Source organism: Oncorhynchus gorbuscha, linkage group LG26, assembly GCF_021184085.1.
Source record: "Oncorhynchus gorbuscha isolate QuinsamMale2020 ecotype Even-year linkage group LG26, OgorEven_v1.0, whole genome shotgun sequence".
Classification (NCBI taxonomy): Eukaryota; Metazoa; Chordata; class Actinopteri; order Salmoniformes; family Salmonidae; genus Oncorhynchus; species Oncorhynchus gorbuscha.
Genome location: NC_060198.1, coordinates 24,928,504 through 24,947,172, shown reverse-complemented (window position 1 = coordinate 24,947,172; position 18,669 = coordinate 24,928,504). Strand labels below are relative to the sequence as shown.

The 18,669-nt window shown below is 43.9% G+C and overlaps 1 protein-coding gene across 1 annotated transcript; it reads right to left on the bottom strand.

Annotated features, from left to right (window-relative positions):
• Positions 1 to 4,188: 4,188 nt before the first annotated feature.
• Positions 4,189 to 18,636, bottom strand: LOC124015194 (protein CASC3-like). The gene is given in 14 exon segments (XM_046330221.1): positions 4,189 to 6,181; positions 6,945 to 7,085; positions 7,313 to 7,515; positions 8,919 to 9,026; positions 10,482 to 10,590; positions 10,728 to 10,789; positions 11,368 to 12,120; positions 12,123 to 12,259; positions 12,650 to 12,823; positions 13,983 to 14,128; positions 14,230 to 14,430; positions 15,335 to 15,390; positions 15,487 to 15,511; positions 18,408 to 18,636. Coding segments are annotated over 14 exon segments (2,340 nt in total). The 5' UTR covers positions 18,594 to 18,636; the 3' UTR covers positions 4,189 to 6,142.
• Positions 18,637 to 18,669: the final 33 nt, after the last annotated feature.

Genomic DNA, 18,669 nt, shown 5'->3' with positions numbered 1-18,669 from the left:
CAACAGTTTAGAACTGTCAATCCAAAACTTCACATGGCAGCTGCCTCCATGAACAACGTGCGATGAAATGAGTCGCTCGTCAACTGCATTAAACAAGCATGAGACAGAGCCTGCTATTGGACAGCATAGGTGTGGAAAAGAGACAGCATTGTAATGTAAATGCTGAGCGTCTTCATTCCAAATGTACTGAATATATTAGGCCACTTATAACATGGTTATTAAAGCAGGGGATGAGTAGTACATGAGTCCAGTATCTGCAATACAAGGTTTCTGTGTGACTCATAATATGGCTGGGTGTTAGAGAATCAATTTGATTCTACGGTTACTGTCTGCTGGTGGCTAAATTCTCTCTTTCTGGCTGTGGGCACATACAGTGGGGCAAAAACGTATTTAGTCAGCCACCAATTGTGCAAGTTCTCCCACTTAAAAAGATGAGAGAGGCCTGTAATTTGTAAAATGAGAAAAAAAAAGATTGAAAAAGATTTCTGGCTCTCACAGACCTGTAACTTCTTCTTTAAGAGGCTCCTCTGTCCTCCACTCGTTACCTGTATTAATGGCACCTGTTTGAACTATTTATCAGTATAAAAGACACCTGTCCACAACTTCAAACAGTCAAACTCCAAACTCCACATTGGCCTAGACCAAAGAGCCGTTAAAGGACACCAGAAACAAAATTGTAGACCTGCACCAGGCTGGGAAGACTGAATCTGCTATAGGTAAGCAGCTTGGTTTGAAGAAATCAACTGTGGGAGCAAGTATTAGGAAATGGAAGACATACAAGACTACTGATAATCTCCCTCAATCTGGGGCTCCACGCAAGATCTCACCCCGTGGGGTCAAAATGATCACAAGAACGGTGAGCAAAAATCCCAGAACCACACAGGGGGACCTAGTGAATGACCTGCAGAGAGCTGGGACCAAAGTAACAAAGCCTACCATCAGTAACACACTACGCCGCCAGGGACTCAAATCCTGCAGTGCCAGACGTGTCACCCTGCTTAAGCCAGTACATGTCCAGGCCCATCTGAAGTTTGCTAGAGAGCATTTGGATGATCCAGAAGAAGATTGGGAGAATGTCATTTGGTCAGATGAAACCAAAATATAACTTTTTGGTAAAAACTCAACTCGTCGTGTTTGGAAGACAAAGAATGCTGAGTTGCATCCAAAGAACGCCATACCTACTGTGAAGCATGGGCGTGGAAACATCATGCTTTGGGGCTGTTTTTCTGCAAAGGGACCAGGACGACTGATCCGTGTAAAGGAAAGAATGAAAGGGGCCATGTATCGTGAGATTTTGAGTGAAAACCTCCTTCCATCAGCAAGGGCATTGAAGATGAAACGTGGCTGGGTCTTTCAGCATGACAATGATCCCAAACACACCGCCTGGGCAACGAAGGAGTGGCTTCGTAAGAAGCATTTCAAGGTCCTGGAGTGGCCTAGCCAGTCTCCAGATCTCAACCCCATAGAAAATCTTTGGAGGGAGTTTAAAGTCCGTGTTGCCCAGCAACAGCCCCAAAACATCATTGCTCTAGTGGAGATCTGCATGGAGGAATGGGCCAAAATACCAGCAACAGTGTGTGAAAACCCTGTGAAGACTTACAGAAAACGTTTGACCTCTGTTGGCAATGACAAAGGGTATATAACAAAGTATTGAGATAAACTTTTGTTTTGACCATATACTTATTTTCCACCATAATTTGCAAATTAATTAATTAAAAATCCTACAATGTGATTTTCCAGATTTTATTTTCTCATTTTGTCTGTCATAGTTAAAGTGTACCTATGATGAAAATTACAGGCCTCTCTCATCATTTTAAGTGGGAGATCTTGCACAATTGGTGGCTGACTAAATACTTTTTTGCCCCACTGTAAATATTCACAAGGAGGGTGATTGGTGCTCCGTGTTGGGGAAGCTACTCTGAAAACATAGTTTACCAAGCTACTAATTACTTCACACTGAAAGAAGTTAAGCTACACTAAAACGTCCCTTAAGAAAATATAGTTTTAGTGTTTAGTATGTATCAGGATGTATTAGCTGCTGCGAACTATGATATACTTTGAAAAAGTAGTTAATTACATCCAAACTACTTTGTGATAAAAAATATATATATCTAAATCTGAAATGTCATAGACTACAAATTGCAAGTACAGATCACTCTGGAGTCAGATGTTAACAGAATGTGCTTATTTGGCCACTTTTTCAAGTAAAAATTTGTCAGGTCTGATAATGAAAGGAAATTCTTGCCTATTTCACACATATTTTATTTTCTTGCAAAAAAATAGTGGGAAGTTCCAGTAGTTAGCTACACCTCTACATGGCAAAATATTAATTAACTACTGAAAACACTACCTAGATTTGAATTTATTTTAACCACAAAGCTACTGCAAAATGGAGTTAAATTACTAGTCGAACTACATGTAGTTCACTACTCCCCAACACTGTTGATGGTGAAAATTCTGTATGGAAAGTGATGAGAGTCTGGAACGATGAGGTGAGAGTCTCACCTCGATGAATATTCAATGCCTCTCTCTTCTGTCTAATTTACCTCCAATAGATTTGTGCCCAAAGGGATGAGTGTATCGAGAGCAAAGTTCACTAAACAGAAGAAGCAAAACACCCCTTTTTGGGGGGGAAGAGGAATACACATCCTATATTAGCTTTGCTTGTCCTCCAACACCTGAATTCTGGTGGAATGTGGCCCAAATGGACCTAATAGTTATGGTAGGCTACCAATAAAAATGTTTTTTTGGTCATAATGTCTCCACAATCCTAACCTTCAAAGAAAGAATAGTTGAATTGTAACAGTGGCTTAACTCTGAAACTCTCAGCTAAAACATACATATTATACCATGGGCCAAGATCAAAGTAAACCTCCACAGCGGTCTAGGGAGTTTGAATTAGTTCAGCTTTTAGCCCCCTGGCTGTGCAATAGTCAGAGTTTTGACCTCATTCATACACAATTATTGATGTAGAAGCTTGAGTACCCCAAGGCTTCCCTCAGCTCCTCCCACCCGCACTCCTCTTACACCAGACCAGTAGGCTCCCTAACGCTCAGCTTTACTTGAAATCTTTCATATGGTCTGGTTCCTCTCAATGTTTCTTCCACAAGTGTTTCATCTCAATTCCAAATGTCACCTTCAGTATGCTCTGTGAGAGTTTTACACCTGGCTTTTGTAATAAATGGTAGTCTGTGACAAATGACTGTGGAAAGCGCTACAAATACATTTAAGTGGATACACTATTCTCATCCATGCTTGTATGAAGCGAGATACCACATTTGTAAGTAGATAATGCCGCTGTGGCTATTTTCAAAGTGTACTCTGTATACCTACATTCTCCAGAAGATGTCATGACAGAAACATTGTAATTTGCTACATGGCAGAAAGTGAGATTCCACCTTAGTTGTAATGTCAGCACCAGATTGGCATAGAGACAGACAGAGGGACCCTGGCAGAGAGATGGCAGGCAAGTGCATTTCCTTTGTAGCCTATCCTGTACAACGTAGCTAACCAAACAAGGGCTATAGTTAAGTATACAAATACAGCAATGCCTTGTCCTCTTATTCAGATTTGAATCAATTGTGTTCACCTCGTTTTTGAAACACAAACCATATTTTCGACTCGGAAGAATCCAAATTGACCCGTTAATGTCTCTTGCCATCAAGCTGTCACTCATCTCTGAAGCTCCACAGCAAGAGGCCTTTCAGTCTCAGTACAGGCCCCAGCCATTATAAATGGGCCATTTTACCATCCATCAATGGCCCCATTATAATAGAAAAGTGAAATGCAACTAATTTAATTTTCATGTGATGGCTGGACTCAAGTCATGTTAACTTAAGGGTCAACTGGAAAGGGCAAATTGTATCATTGAGTATTCTGACTTGTAGAATTGTGGCCATCAGTTCGTAGATAGGTAGTCCGGTATGGCCGTTGGTGGAGCATGGTGTTTGCAACACCAATGTTGTGGGTTTGACTCCCACGGGGGACCAATATGAAAATGTACACACTGGATACTGTAAGTTTCTCTGGATAAGAGTGTCTGGTAAATGACTTGTGATTTGTGAATGATTTAAATGTTTAATAGGCCTACATGAGAAACGCAGTACCATGCAGTCAGTCTGAAGGCTTGGCACAATGTCGCCATCCAGTGGTAGCCATTGAATTAACTTCAAATCAACCACACGACAATCATTATCCTATACTTTGTTTAATATTCCGCTGTCTAAACAAAATTAGCTGCACAAAAACATTTTATATTCAAACATCTATGAAACAAGCCCTCAGTGTTGGCAGGTCTAGTCATTTAAAATGTAACCTTTATTTAAAATTAAACATTTCAAACCAATTTATTCTTAAGGCAGAGAAAATACAATATTTAAAATAACATTACCAGCCATCTATAAACAAATAACTTAATACAACTCAATTCAGTTTATACTGATTCAGTAGTTTAAGAAAAGATAAAGCCAATTTAAAGATACATCAATAACCTGCCCTTTTCCAGGCAGACTTACTATAACAGCTTGCAGCCACCAGCACCAACGGAATTATTTTCACAATCCTATCTATGTATGTGTAACATGCATGTATTGTAGGTTTGTTCGGTTGCTTTTAGACTTCTATTCAAAGTCTTTTGACCAATCAGATCTGAAAAATATCTGATGTGATTGGTCAAAAGACCAATTAGTGGAAAACCGACCAATCAGATCCAGTTTAGTGGTAGAGTGGCCACACCAGTCACTCTACTTTTACAAAAAGGATTCTGAGGAAACAAGGAAAAAGCAAACCTCCAAACCACCATTTAAAATGTCAAAAGCCAGACGTTTTAAAATTTATTTTTTATCCATCCATAACCATGTATACAGAAAAGACTGGACATCCCTGCAGACTTTTGTTCATTGTGACAGTATTCATTTGATAACAAGGTGGTAGTATTTATACGAATTTAAGCCACAGGCTTTAATATACATTTATCTATATACACACTTACATTAGAGAAAGCTATCACCAAGCAGTAGCACTGTCAAGTACATCAGTTTCAGGCAAAGTTAAATGGTTCTCTGGTAATACAGTAATACGTTTAAACAACAAACAAAAAAACAAAACAGTACAATGTGGAAGGTATCAAGAGAAATGGAAAATAACAAGTTGTTGAAATTCTAGGGTACTAGCTATAGGTTAGCACCATTTGTATATAGGATTTATTCTTCATCTAAAAAAGAAAGTGCGTTAACGAGACTTAATCATAAAATAAAAACTAAGACCTACGATGCCGTTGTGAGATGAAATGAGACACCTCCACGTATTTATTTGGACAGTGAAGCAAAATTGTATCATTTGTCTCCACTCCAGCATTTAGATGAGATTCAAATATTTCATTTGATTGGACTAGATACATAGTGCTTTCATTTCTAAAAATAAAAAATAAAAAAGGAACAAATATTTATTAAAAGAACCTTAAAAATTAAACAGAGACATTCTGTACTGCCGCCTCGTATGAAACATTGATCTCAAATCCAAAACGCTTGAGTAGAGACATTTAAAGTTTTGCTTCACTATCCAAATAAATACGTAGGGGAGTGTAAATGTAAAAACTTTTTTTTTAGCTATGGAGGGTTCCGGAAACACTGGAGTAGAATCTGTCTGGTGGGTGGGACAAACACAGCTCTAGCTAGCCCACATAAAATGACTACCTATCCCAGTTATAACTCTCCATAATACTCACATGACACATTTAACCCAGTCCTAAACATTTGTTCGAGCTTGCATTTTTTGCATGAATATACCTACAGTTGAATGACAGATTGTTAGAAGGAACAAAATTCTACGAATGTCGTCATCGGTGTCAAGTAATGTTTATAGAGGAGTTGTTACCAAGGGCTTTCTTTAACGGTTTTATATGGTTACATTTTAATGGGTTTTTAAGACAGCACTCCACTCAGAGGCAAAACACTGGTAGGTGAACTAAAACAGCAAAAACCCTTCAGCATTGCGGGCGACCGACCAATGGTGCACCTGAACACAAGGCAGATAAAAACTCTATTCATCATCCGCTCCACAGGTGGTGCTGGTCCTCTATTGCAGACCCAGTCTCCCTGTCCCTCGCCCTCTTCCGACTGGCGTAGTCATTCGGAACGTCGTGCTAGGATCTGACCTCCTGACTGGCCTTCCCACTCCGGTCCTGGAGAGACGGGAAAAATAGCAAAAGCGGGACAAATCAGCGCAACTGTTCTGTCGCACAAGCTTTGGATTAGGCAGGAAGCGGGAGGCGAGAGAGACATGAACGCATGGTTCAGCAATTACAATTGAGCTCATTGGAAAAGTCTTGAGATTTTTACACAGCTAGGTGTTGGGCATTCGTTTGTTTGCAGGTTACCTCTGCACCAAAGCACATCTCTGCTGGGATTTTGAATCATGTCTCTGTAGAGTGTGTGTGTGTCCACTCAAATTTCAAAAAGAGACATCAGTTTGAAGGCAGTTTTAGGAGGAGCTCTAGGGGATAAGAGGAGCTCGTCTGTCACAACGAACTGGAGAGCAGAGATCTAAACACACATTCAGCTGCTTTCCTCCGACTCAGAGCCACTGGCATTCACACGTGTCCAAGGCAAAAACACCATTTGATTTAGACATGTAGCCTACGTTTGAACGGGGGCTAAAAAAAATTAATGAGAGGAACACAGACACATTTATGGCTACGGGATAGTGTTACCTACAGCTACACAGACCTATTCCGTACTCTTCACCCACCCAACAAAACAGAGTTTCAACATTACCAACATTTCAAAATAACAACCTTCCATTTTGTCCTACTCTCACACCGGCTCATCCAGTTAGGACTGAGGCAGGTCTAAGTCTTGGTGTTTGATTGGGTGAGTGGGTGAGACTGAAGACTTGCCAGTTGTTGGGTCGCTGGGGTTTGGGGCTCACTCCGGGCCGTACCCTACCTCTGGTGGGGGAGGTTTGACGGTGACAGGCTGGGAGGAACGCCGGGGAGGAGAGGGTTTGGGCTGGGCTTGCTGCTGCATCGGGTCGTAGTACGTCACCCCACCGTACACCTGCGACTGGCCGTACACCTGCGACTGGGCCTGAGGGGAGGTTAAACGGTTTATGCAGGAGTGTAAACACCAGTATGTTTGTAGCATGTGCTACACATTCCTAAATGTTAACGGTAGAGTCGAACACCCCTTATAAATTTGCCAAGAATTGCAGAGCTGACAGAATATTGCAACAATAATGTTGCACTGGATAGAATATATAGCAACATTTGACATGCAGATATGGTAGCTAATGGTGTTGAGGGCAGAGGTCTCACCGGGGGGTTGTACATGGGGGGCAGGGTGGCGCCTGCCGGGTAGGGGTAGTTGGTGTTCCCAAAGGTCATGACACCTGGCGGAGGGTAGAATGGCGGGGCCAACAGCTGCTGTGGAGGGGGCTGTCCAGGGGACATGGAGACAGGGGGAGCAGCGTAGAGAGCCGGGTTGGGCATGGGGCCGCTCGACTGGTGGGGGTGTAGACCTGAGGGGAGACAGGAGGGGTTCATGGGTGTGACCAGACAGACCCATACAGTAGCCAATACCATACCGGCATTTCTTGTCAGGAGTAGAAGTGGCCATTTAAATGAAATTGTAAACATTTTGAAAAAAATCCTTCACCAAAAAACAGCCCCCCCCCAGACACAATTAAAATCACAGTGCAGTTAGTTATCACAACTACCATTAAAAAAAGGTCACCAGTCATCATAAATGGGAAAAAAAAATCAACATACCTAACGCAACAATGCTGTAACGTTAGGAGATATGAATCTTTCGAAATTTGCCACAAATATAAAGCGTGCCGCCGCACATCATCATTGCTAACAGTTGGGAAAATGTCAAGAGTGACACAGGGAAGCGACAGCAGCAAAGTCCCGTACGGCAATAATTAGAGGTTAATTAGGTAGTGAAATGCAAACTTTGCAAAGTGGAATTGAGCTACAATGGCAGTACAGGTACAATGCTCAACTATCTGAAAGGGAGGCACCGCGAGACTTGAAACATTGCTGGCAGCAGCACAGGACCCCAACAAAAGACAGGATCTTCACAAGAAAAGAAGTACGATAAGGGATGGAGAAAATAACAGCGCTGATTACAGAAACTATTGCAGTTAATATGCAGCCATTGTCAATGGTAGAGGATGTCGGCTTCAATGCCCTGATGGTATATCTAGAACCAGACTACAAGAAAAACTGAAGCCCCGGAAAGTGAAATTGTACAATGATTGCTCTGCAATCTGAACACGCGGTCATACATCATTGCCACGAGCCATCACATTGATGAGAAGCGGGACATTAAGTCCCATGTGCTGACCACAGAGCATGGAGAAGAGGCACACAGGAGAGAGCCTACCATCATTGGTGAGTGGGTGGGGTACAGCAGTATGGTGAGCGCCGTCTGGCAGCCATGACTGGGGTGGATTGAGCGCCATTGCCCCCTAGTGGTCATATGAATAACCATATCTGCATTGTGAATTCACGTCATGTCATTTTGTTTTTTTTCTCTTATCGCTAAAAAAAATGGTTAAAGACAAATTGTACATTTTTCACATACCTAGTCTGGAGGCACTTGAGTCAACTTTTTATGACGTGAAACACTTGTTGAAAAGCACTATACAAAGTAGTTATTTTTCTTCATTAATCCAGTAAGAATAACAATTTATTTGAGAGTTAAGAGAATTTAAGGAATACTATTACCGATTTGATTGAACATGTCTTCACTTGCATGGTGATTATGCAGAGGTAAGTGATGTTCAAGAAAGCTTGTCATTGTTTTTGTTTTTTGCCAGCGAAGACTCCAGGCCAAGTTCATATCTGTCATTTTAGTTGAGGGGTAACTGCTACCCACACCATGTATTTCCCTGGCAGCAAGTTGACAGACACTAACCTGGGTGTCCTGGGTGTGGGAGGTGCATCTCAGGCTGGACCAGAATGCCCTGGGGTGGGAGGGGGGCGGGGCTGTCACCGTGGGAATAGATTGGTCCTTGGTAAGACACTGCAGGAGGAGACAATATAGCATTTACACTCGCGTTTACACTCTACAGTATATTATTCTACAACGCCACGACCAAACCAAAAGTATGTGAACACCTGCTTTTCAAACATTCCTAAATCATAGGCCTTAATATGGAGATGGTCCCCCTTTGCTGCTATGACAGCCTCTACTCTCCAGGGAAGGCTTACCACTGGATGTTGGAACATTGCTGCGGGGACTTGCTTCCATTCAGCCACAAGAGCATTAGTGAGGTCAGGCACAGATGTTGGGCGATTAGGCCTGGCTCGCAGTCGGCTTTCTAATTCATCCCAAAGGTGTTCGAAGGGATTGAGGTCAAGGTTCTGTGCAGGCAAGTCAAGGTCTTCCACACCGATCTCAAAACAAAAAACATTTCTGTACAGATCTCACTTTGTGCACAGGGGCATTTTCATGCTGAAATAGGAAAGGTCCTTCCCCAAACTGTTGCCACAAAGTTGGAAGCACAGAATACTCTAGAATGTAAGTTATGCTGTAGCATTAAGTTATCCCTTCACTGGAACTAAGGGGCCAAGCCCGAACCATGATAAACAGCCCCAGACCATATTCATGCATTGGGGCAGGTAACTTTCTTCTGGCATCTGCCAAACCGAGATTCGCCTGTCGGACATTTCTCCAGACAATGAGTTTCCACTGGTGCAATGGCGGCGAGCTTTACGCCACTCCAGGCGACGCTTGGCATTGCACATGGTGATGTTAGATCTTTCATGAAGCTCCCGACGAACAGTCCTTATGCTGACGTTGCTTCCAGAGGCAGTTTGGAACACGGTAGTGAGTGACGCAACCGAGGACTGATGATTTTTACCCGCTTCAGCACTCGGCGGTCCCATTCTTGTGTGGCCTACCACTTCACGCCTAAGCCGTTGTTGCTCCTAGACATTTCCACATCACAATAACAGCACTTAGAGTTAACCGGAGCAGCTCTAGCAGGGCAGAAATTTGACGAACTGAATTGTTGGAAAGGTGGCATCGTATGATGGTGCTACGTTGAAAGTCCCTGAGCTCTTCAGTAAGGCCAGTCTACTGACGTTTGTCTATGGCGATTGCATGGTTGTGTGCTCAATGTAATACCGGTCAGCAACGGGAGTGGCTGTAAAAGCCATATCCACTCATTTGAAGAGGTGTCCACATACACTATATATACAAAAGTATCTGATGTGGCAATCAGGTAATCATGTGTTAAACTACAACAAAATAAGCTACGTGTTTATGACAGCTCCACAGATACCCTACCATTCTAACTAACCTCTCAAAACAGTTTAAACATTTTAAAACAGCTTTTTAATGCAGCTAAAACATGTTGTAGTTTAGTACGGATTCTACCAGAGCCTGGCTCTGAGCCTATGGACAAAGACACCGGCTAGTGTGCGTTTTCAGTTGTGCCCTGCCTTCTGGTGGTAGTGTGTGGCACTGACTCACTGGGCTCGTAGTAGTGGCCCTCCATGACCCCTATGTGCATAGGAGGAGCGGGCTCCGGGCTTGGCCTCTGGCGCTGGGACGAGTACCGCTTTGCCCGGTTACCAGCTCCCTGAGATGGAGAGAAAGAGGATGAGAGGTAACCGAACCACTCAAAATGTCAGGTAAAAAAAATGCCAGATTTCCCCTTGAAGATAACATAAAAATGACAAACTCATCTTGGTACATAACACAAGCAGGCCTACTCACCAGCTCTTCTATGTTACTGTATTGTGGAGGTGCTCCACCCATGTGTATAGAGTTAGGGATGCCTGCAACGAGACGAGAAAAGGTTCGACAACACGCAAGGAAAACAAATCCAACTAACTGATCAACTGCTGCTGTTTAGTTAGTTACAGTGAGAAACACGTTACATCGTATAAGCTTCATGTCAAAACAGCTACCAATGTGTAGTTCTAACTAGGGTTTCTGTCCTGACAAAATGTGTACTTGAGGCACTTTAAATCTTGGGTGCCAAAAGTACATGTTATTTCCGATGTATTGCATGATAAAAACCTCCCAGGCTCCAGACTACGCAAAAGGCTTAGGAGAGAGAGACTTCCATTCCCACACTACTGTCTGCCCACATTGCTCCACACTGACTGCAATGGCCTCATTATGTCAACCAGCCACACTGAACGGTCAGCGACTGACCGACCAACCAACTCAGTGCTGCACCAGGGAGCTGCTGCTTAGCTTCACCTGGGCTGCTGGTGCAGTGGTGACTGAGCTGCTGGTGACAGTACAGCTGGAGCTCTGAGAGGGTGTGTGTCACTACATAATACTCCAAATAAAAAAAATAAAAAAGGTAGAGCGAGCGAGAAAGGAGAGAACAAAAGAGAAGGCTCACCCCTCAACTCAGTGCGTAGATACGAAGATGGATTCTGGGGCCAGTTCGGTCCGGCCAGGCTGAGTCTGGTCAGGTCCTGGTCCAACCCTGTGAGTACTGTCCCTTGGCTGCTGTCTCCAGCGTCCCCCTGACTCTGACCGGGGCCATGCCACGGCTCACTCTTCAGGGCTGAGGAAGAGACGGTGGAGGCAGGCTCCTCAAGAGAGGCCTGCTTTCCCAGCTCAGTGGCCCGGGTGCGAGTTCTCCTGGCTAGGGAATACGACTTCTTCTCCACGGGGCGCTCTGGAGCCGGGGAGGCATTGCGGGTAACCTGGTTGTCTGCCGGAGGAGCAGATCCCCCTCGCTGCTGCTCCTGTCGTCTTGGTGGTGGCGCAGAGTCCCTTTCGCGATCTCCCTTGCCACTGTAGTGACGATTGTAGTACACGGACTGTGAGGTTGTCACTGTAGTTGTGTTGCGCTCGTCATCCTCCTCGCTGCGGACCTCTTCCACCACGACCGAAGGGCTGCGCTCTGTATGGGCCCCTCTGTTCCCCCGGCCCCTGGGGCCTTGTTCCCCGTCCATGGGCGGTAAACTCCGGGTCTGGAGGGGCTCAGCGGGGTGGGCCTTGGGGCCTGGCCGTTGGGACTCCTGGTTTCGGTCATTCCTGTGGTGGGCCTGGGGAGGACGGTTGCCCTGGAAGCCCCGGGGTGGGGGGTGGGAGGAGGGCCTGGGGGGTTGTTGCTGCGCTGGGTGTTTGGGGCTGATGAGGGGGGAGGACCAGAATGCTGCAGGGCCACGGCTGGGGGGGCGCTACGGCTGTTGGGGTTCCCTCCTTGCTGCCAGGAGGTATGGACAGGCCTCTCCCAGTCTCCGTCCTGCCAGCGCTTGTCCCGGACTGGAGAGGTGCTGTGTCTGCAGGGGGAGGAGGCGGCTAGTGTGAGGACAAGCTGCAAGTAGACCAGCAATGGGCAAACTATGGTACGTGGGGCAGATTTTTATTTTATTTTAACATCTAAAAAGAGATAGTATGTAGAAATTATAAATGGGGAGCTATATATTTTCAAAGAATTTTCCCTTTTCTGTCCTGCAAAAAGCTCTTCACTATCCATTTTTACCTCAACGTGACCCTCATGCAAACATTATTGCCACCCCTGTAGTTAACAATTGCGGTTTTTCGCAAGATGACATTGTGCCTGTTAATATAAATTGGCACGATAGACGGTACTGGTGGTTAGTGTTACAGGCTGTCAGGGACATGGGGATTTGAACACTGTGTCAATAGAGTTGAAGGGTTAGTAGTACCTGGGCTTGCGCTGTCTATAGGACCGCTCATTGGAGACACCTCCGTTGCGGATGTCATAGCCATAGATCGCAACCAGCTCCTCACGTGACTTGGGCGCCTGCTCCTCCTCCCTGAACCTATCGTGTTCCCAGCGACCCTCATCCTTCCACAGCTTCCTGTTACGACCCTTAGGCCTGGAGGACAGGAAAGAAGCCACAAATATATCAATAAACAGGTTTACCAATGAAACAACACCCATCTATTACACAGGGATACAAACTGGTGAGGACCCAAAAAGGTGACTTTTTTGTTGTTGCACTGAAACGCGCAAAAAAAATCCCTGCTAGGGGGAAATGCAGGTTTTAACTAATTAAACAAAGAATATGATCTACATTATCAGTCAGTGTAAAATAAGTGGTTTATGTGAACCTAACTCACAGCTAAAAAAAATGTAAAGAAAGCAAGCCAATGTTACTGGTTGCCAAGACTTTACAGCAAATTACACTCAAGTCTTGAGAAAAAAAAAACAATACACTGCCATGACAGCCTTCATAATAGAACACTTGTGACCACACACACACACACACACACACACACACACACACACCTAAATATTACACATGGGGATTTTTTAAATATTCTAAGTAGAATGCCTGACACAAACAAGCATTCCGTGTTTGCTCTATTATAGTGGCCACTATAGATGACATCAATCAGGTGCAACAGGCTCAGTGTGCAAAAATAACATTCACTTTGTAACAAATGAAATCACATACCCCCCAGCTAGCAAGCTACTTAATGCTAACTATACTTGTTCCAATCCTTTCTCACCTCAAACTTTCCAATTGCCGGCTGTTTTCAGGTTACAGCTCAGTACATAAGCTTCATCACCACCGTGGTCAGGCTTCTTACCTACCTCCTCGTTATCGTTCAGGAGACGCGTAAGCTGCCTTTCCACTCTTCCGCCGTCTTTCCAGAGCATTCACTGATGCTGTAACTCGCCCATTGCTTGTCTCGTTTCAGTCGCGTGCTTGCATTCTGTTTTGTGAACGATAGGCTGAGCCTGGGATACAGCCAGTATAGCTCCAAACGCCCATCACTCGTTCGCTTACAGCCAGTAGTGATCCAAAGCCTCCGCCTCTATCCCCAAACTTTTCTCATCGGATCTACACGAATCACATAGGTCACCTATTCTGGATTCAAAACGGCGAAATTCATCGAAAGGTGACTAGTTCGCATCCCTGATTAGTAGGAGTTATTCCTCCTTTTCTGTGTGGTTGTTGGTCACGTTTGGCTAGTTCCAGTTGAACGAAAAGCATTTAATGGATAAAAATGGTAAACGCTCTCCCTTACCGTTCCTCCTCCTGTGCATTTCCTCTGACGTCGTGCTCAAAGAACATTCCCTTACGGGGGATATAGGCTGGGTTATTACGATCCTGGTCATCATCCAGCTTCTGGCCTGGTTTAGCGCCTTTATTCTCAGAGTCTTCTGTGCTTTCCTAGTCACACAAGAGTAGAATTACTCAAAATGATTGACCAAGAGGCCTATATTTGTATGTGATTCCTCAACTCCCATTTTCTTTTCAATTAACCATCTTACTTGTCCATCCCCACTTTGACGCTCCCCTGCCAGGTTGCCTTTGTCTTCACACTTCACTTCTTTCCTCATACTTTTTTCACCCTCATCCTTTCCCCCTCCTTCCTGCAGCTCCCCCTCTGCAGCAGGGGTGTCGGAAGCAGGAGTGGGTTTGGGCCCAGCAGCCGGCGGAGGGACCTCTTCCTCCTCCTCCTCCTCACCTCCCTGAGAGAGAAAACACAAGACTTGTTAGTTTGCTCCATGTGTATCATTATCAAGATACTGTCAGAGAGCTCAACGCAAATATCCTTGGAGTCCTACTTATTGCAGTCAAAACCGTCCATGCATAGTGGACAAATTAAGCTTTACATCAGAACCACAGTTAAGACCTCATTAAGAGGATTCCAGTACCATCATAGGCATTGCAACGCAGGAGTACATGAATTGTAAATGTTTTTATTTTTCTGTATCCTGCAAATAGGGGCTGCTACAATGCAGAAGGTCTGTGTTCCCGAAATACCGGTATCAATGGTTGAAACCTGCTCATCTCTTCAGTCCGTCCAGGATTTCGCTGCGGCAATTCTGACATTTTGCATGGCAATATGCAATGATTGTCAAATTTGTTACAAAAATGCACTGACAAGGGAAAAACTTGTGATGTGTGCTTAATTGAACAATATTATGCAATAAATGTGCAGTGGAATTAAAATTGTGAGCCCTTTCTAAGTGTGGTGATCGGTCAGTTGTATGCGATAATTTGACTGTTTTATGAGGTAATAGTGCAGGATTGGTCAAATTTGCAAGCCCTTAAATAATATACTAAGAATGGTTGATTTAACAAACAAAAAAGAATAGAAAAATCCTGGAGGGACTCTCGTTTCATGGTGATACACAAAACAATTTTCACAAATACTTTGAAAGTTAGAAACATCATGATCTTTCCAATCTATTTGTTGGGATATTCTGTTGGGAGAATGAGGAACCTTGTGGTAGGCTCATGAAGCCTGCATTACTGAAATTCAAACAACCTGGTTAGTCATACTATTTTGCCCATGCAAATTTTCTATTTATTTTTTAATTACATTCAAAATTTACCCTAAAGCATAACTGTTCAGTAGTGGCAACTTACCTCTGAATGGGAGCCATTCTCCTCAGGATCTGCGCTTTCATAGTCAGAAAGGACAGCTGCAAAAATAAACATCAACTGTGGGAAATGCCTCAGATGCATGCATCATTCTAGATAGATAGGCCATTGGATTGCATCAACAAACACTGACTCACCTTCTCCTACACCATCTTCACTTTCCTGTTAAGAAAGGATAACACTAGTCAAACAATGCGACTGAACAGTCAACAAATAGCAACCGTATGTAGCCTACACACCACTGACAGGCAAACATGATACCAACTCTACACAGATGTGGAAGCGCACATGTTTTTCTATCCACAACCCAGACTGACTACAATAAATGGTTTCCTTAACAAAATCTAATCCAAACCTGGCCAAAAAGAGCACTCTTCCTTGGCTAAATGGAAAAATTGGGAAACTGATGAAACGACGAGAGCATGACAGACATAGGTTTACCATGTTGAGAAATAAGGCGACGAAAGAAATCACAGGCCAAGGTTCCTTGTAGTTTTTGTGGAAGCTAGAGCCCATCCCAAACATATTTGGCTTTAGTGAGCTAATCACCTTGTTCACCTCTGACTCAGAAACCTCCCTTATGATGAAGACAGGTTGAGTGTCCTTCACTAGTGCTGAGCCCAAGAAACCAGCAGAGAGGTTTTGAGTCAGTACCTTGACACTAAAAAAGGAGAAATTGAAGGCTGTTGCTAATGTATCCTGTTTTAGACTGTCATTCACATAGATGTCTAGTCTTTTTGCAGTGTCATTGTAGTCTTTCCCAGTTAACTTTTTTAGATTCTCCCAGATCAACTTAGAATTTCCCTTTGCTTCACCAATTATGTTGATTTAAAAAAAAGTTTGAGTCACTCATTGGCCCCATTACATAGGTCACCAACACATCTATTGGTCATGGGGTGTTTCCAAGGGTCTGGAAGTTGGCCATAATAACATCCATCTTTAAATCAGGTGACCCTGCTGATGTGAGTAACAGGCCCATTAGTAAAGTACCTGTGGTGTCGAAGGTTGCTGACAAGTGTGTAGCAGAGCAACTGATTGCCAACCTCAACAGCCCCTTCACATTACACTCCGTTCAGTTTGACTTCAGAGCAAAACACACCACAGAAAGGGCCAACTGCTTTCTTCTGGAAAATGTGAAGTCCAAGATGGACAAAGGGGGCACTGTTGGAGCTGTATTTCTAGACCTAAGGAAAGATTGACACTGTTAACCATGAGGTTCTCATCACAACTGTCCCAAGTTTTAACTTCTCCCCTGACGCCTTGAGATGGATGAGCTCATACTTTGAAAAGGCAGAACCCAGTGTCAGAGTGAGCAATGAGCTGTCGACCACTATCAGCTATGAGGTGGGCGTGCCTCAAGGATCAGTACTGTTCAGCCTGTCTTCTGTCTGTGCTGGGTCTGAAGTTTAAATGTATGCAAATTATAGTGATATAGGTGCATGCAAAGAGCAAACAACCTGCACAAGAACTCACTACTGTAATGGTTCAGGTTACAAAGTGGCTCATGTTTGCATCTCAAAGTTTTTTTTAAATATAACAGTCTGCATGTTCTTCTCAAAGAGGGCAACTGATGATCCTGAGCCAGAAGTCTATGGCAGGTGGTATCCGATTTTAAGTACCGTGGCATCATACTTGAGTCCAACCTCTGGTAAAGAGCAGGTGAAAAGGGTGCCTCAAAAAAACAAATTCAACTTAGCTAATTTCTGATTTATACGTTTGACTAGGAGGTAGCAAAACTTTAAGTCAAATCTATGATACACATCTTAACATACTAGTTGATTAGTTGGGCCCAAGCTTGCTGTACAACATTAAAACCCATTCAGTCCATCTACAAACAACTTTCAAAGTGCTTGATAGGACGCCCAATAGCCATCATCACTGTTACATCCTCAGAAAGCATGAGCTCATGAAATCAACCTGCTTTCTCTGTGAGAGCTTCCCATGTCTGGAACACACTGCCACCAGACACACAACTGCCCTACCTATCGCACCTCAACAAAACATGAAAACATGGCTAAAGGCCAATCAGACTTGTGAACATAAACCTTAGTTGTATATTGCCACTTTCTATGCTATAACTTGTGAGGTGTGGAAACTGCTGCTTTGATGTATTTTGTTGCTTTTTGTGCTATTGCTCAGTCTGCGTGCTACGTGTTGCTTGTCCTGTTGCTCTGCAAGTGCTCACTGTTCATTGTCTGTATTATTGTTTTTAATAACCTGCCCTGGGACTGCAGTTGAAAATTAGCTGGCTGACTAAAAAGTGCACTTTCACTGAAACGTTGATTAATGTGCACTGTCCAAGTCAAATAAAAATATAATCAAACCACCATTCATTGTGCCAAACATGGATTCCTCACATCACTAGGGATTTCGATAAATATCAACAAGCTTTGGCGTAGTGGTAGCCATTCAAAACAAGAGGGTGAAGTCAAGTTCTTTACTGATTACTGGACAAGAAAACTACTTTAAAATGAGGCGTGATTGGTGGAGGTAAATATCGTAACTAGTTAACGACGTTAATTATGGTCACATTTTCACAGTCAGTGGTGGAATAACTCAACAATATCAAAGCTCCCTTTGGATTTAACATTAGCATAGCTACTACTAGCTAGTACAGTAGTTGGCAAGAGCTTAACTACAAACACTGATAGTACAGTAACGTTATTTAGCTCAATTAAACACTTCCCTATAGATACCACGCTGGTAACGCGTTACCGAATGGTTAAACATTCTAAGCTAAAATTACAAAACAAAGTTAGCTAGCTCCAACGTTGGTTTACGTTTTAGCGCTGCAGACGGTTCCCGGCCGAACATGAGCTAGTTTGTTGATTTGTGAGAAACATTAGCTGGACGTGGCAAACTCAAAACATGGGGATATGACTTGGCCTAAACACCGGACAACTATCCGCCCGACACCGTTACATTCCCATAGCCAGGTGACTTGTTGACCCAGCCATGAATTAGTAGCGAGCACGCTAACGTTAGCCGAGTTAGCTAGTTATCCAACTAATCAAGTCCTATTAATTGATCGGCTTCGCGTCTCGGGAGTACGACTCACACACTCGGATTCGGCATTGTTTTCCGGCACCACACGAACAGCTGGTGCTTCTACTGGTTCAGGGTCCCGTACACGGGGCTTTGTCGTTGGAGAAAGGGACTTTCCACTTTCTGATCCCGAACCAGATTCATCATCCTCCTCGCTGTCCTGGGATGCGCGCCTCCTTCGACGTCGCCGGTCCGCCATCTTAGGAATCAGATAAAGGAAACCGGAAGAATGCCAGGAATTGTGGGTGAATGTTAGTTACGCAATTCCGCCCTAG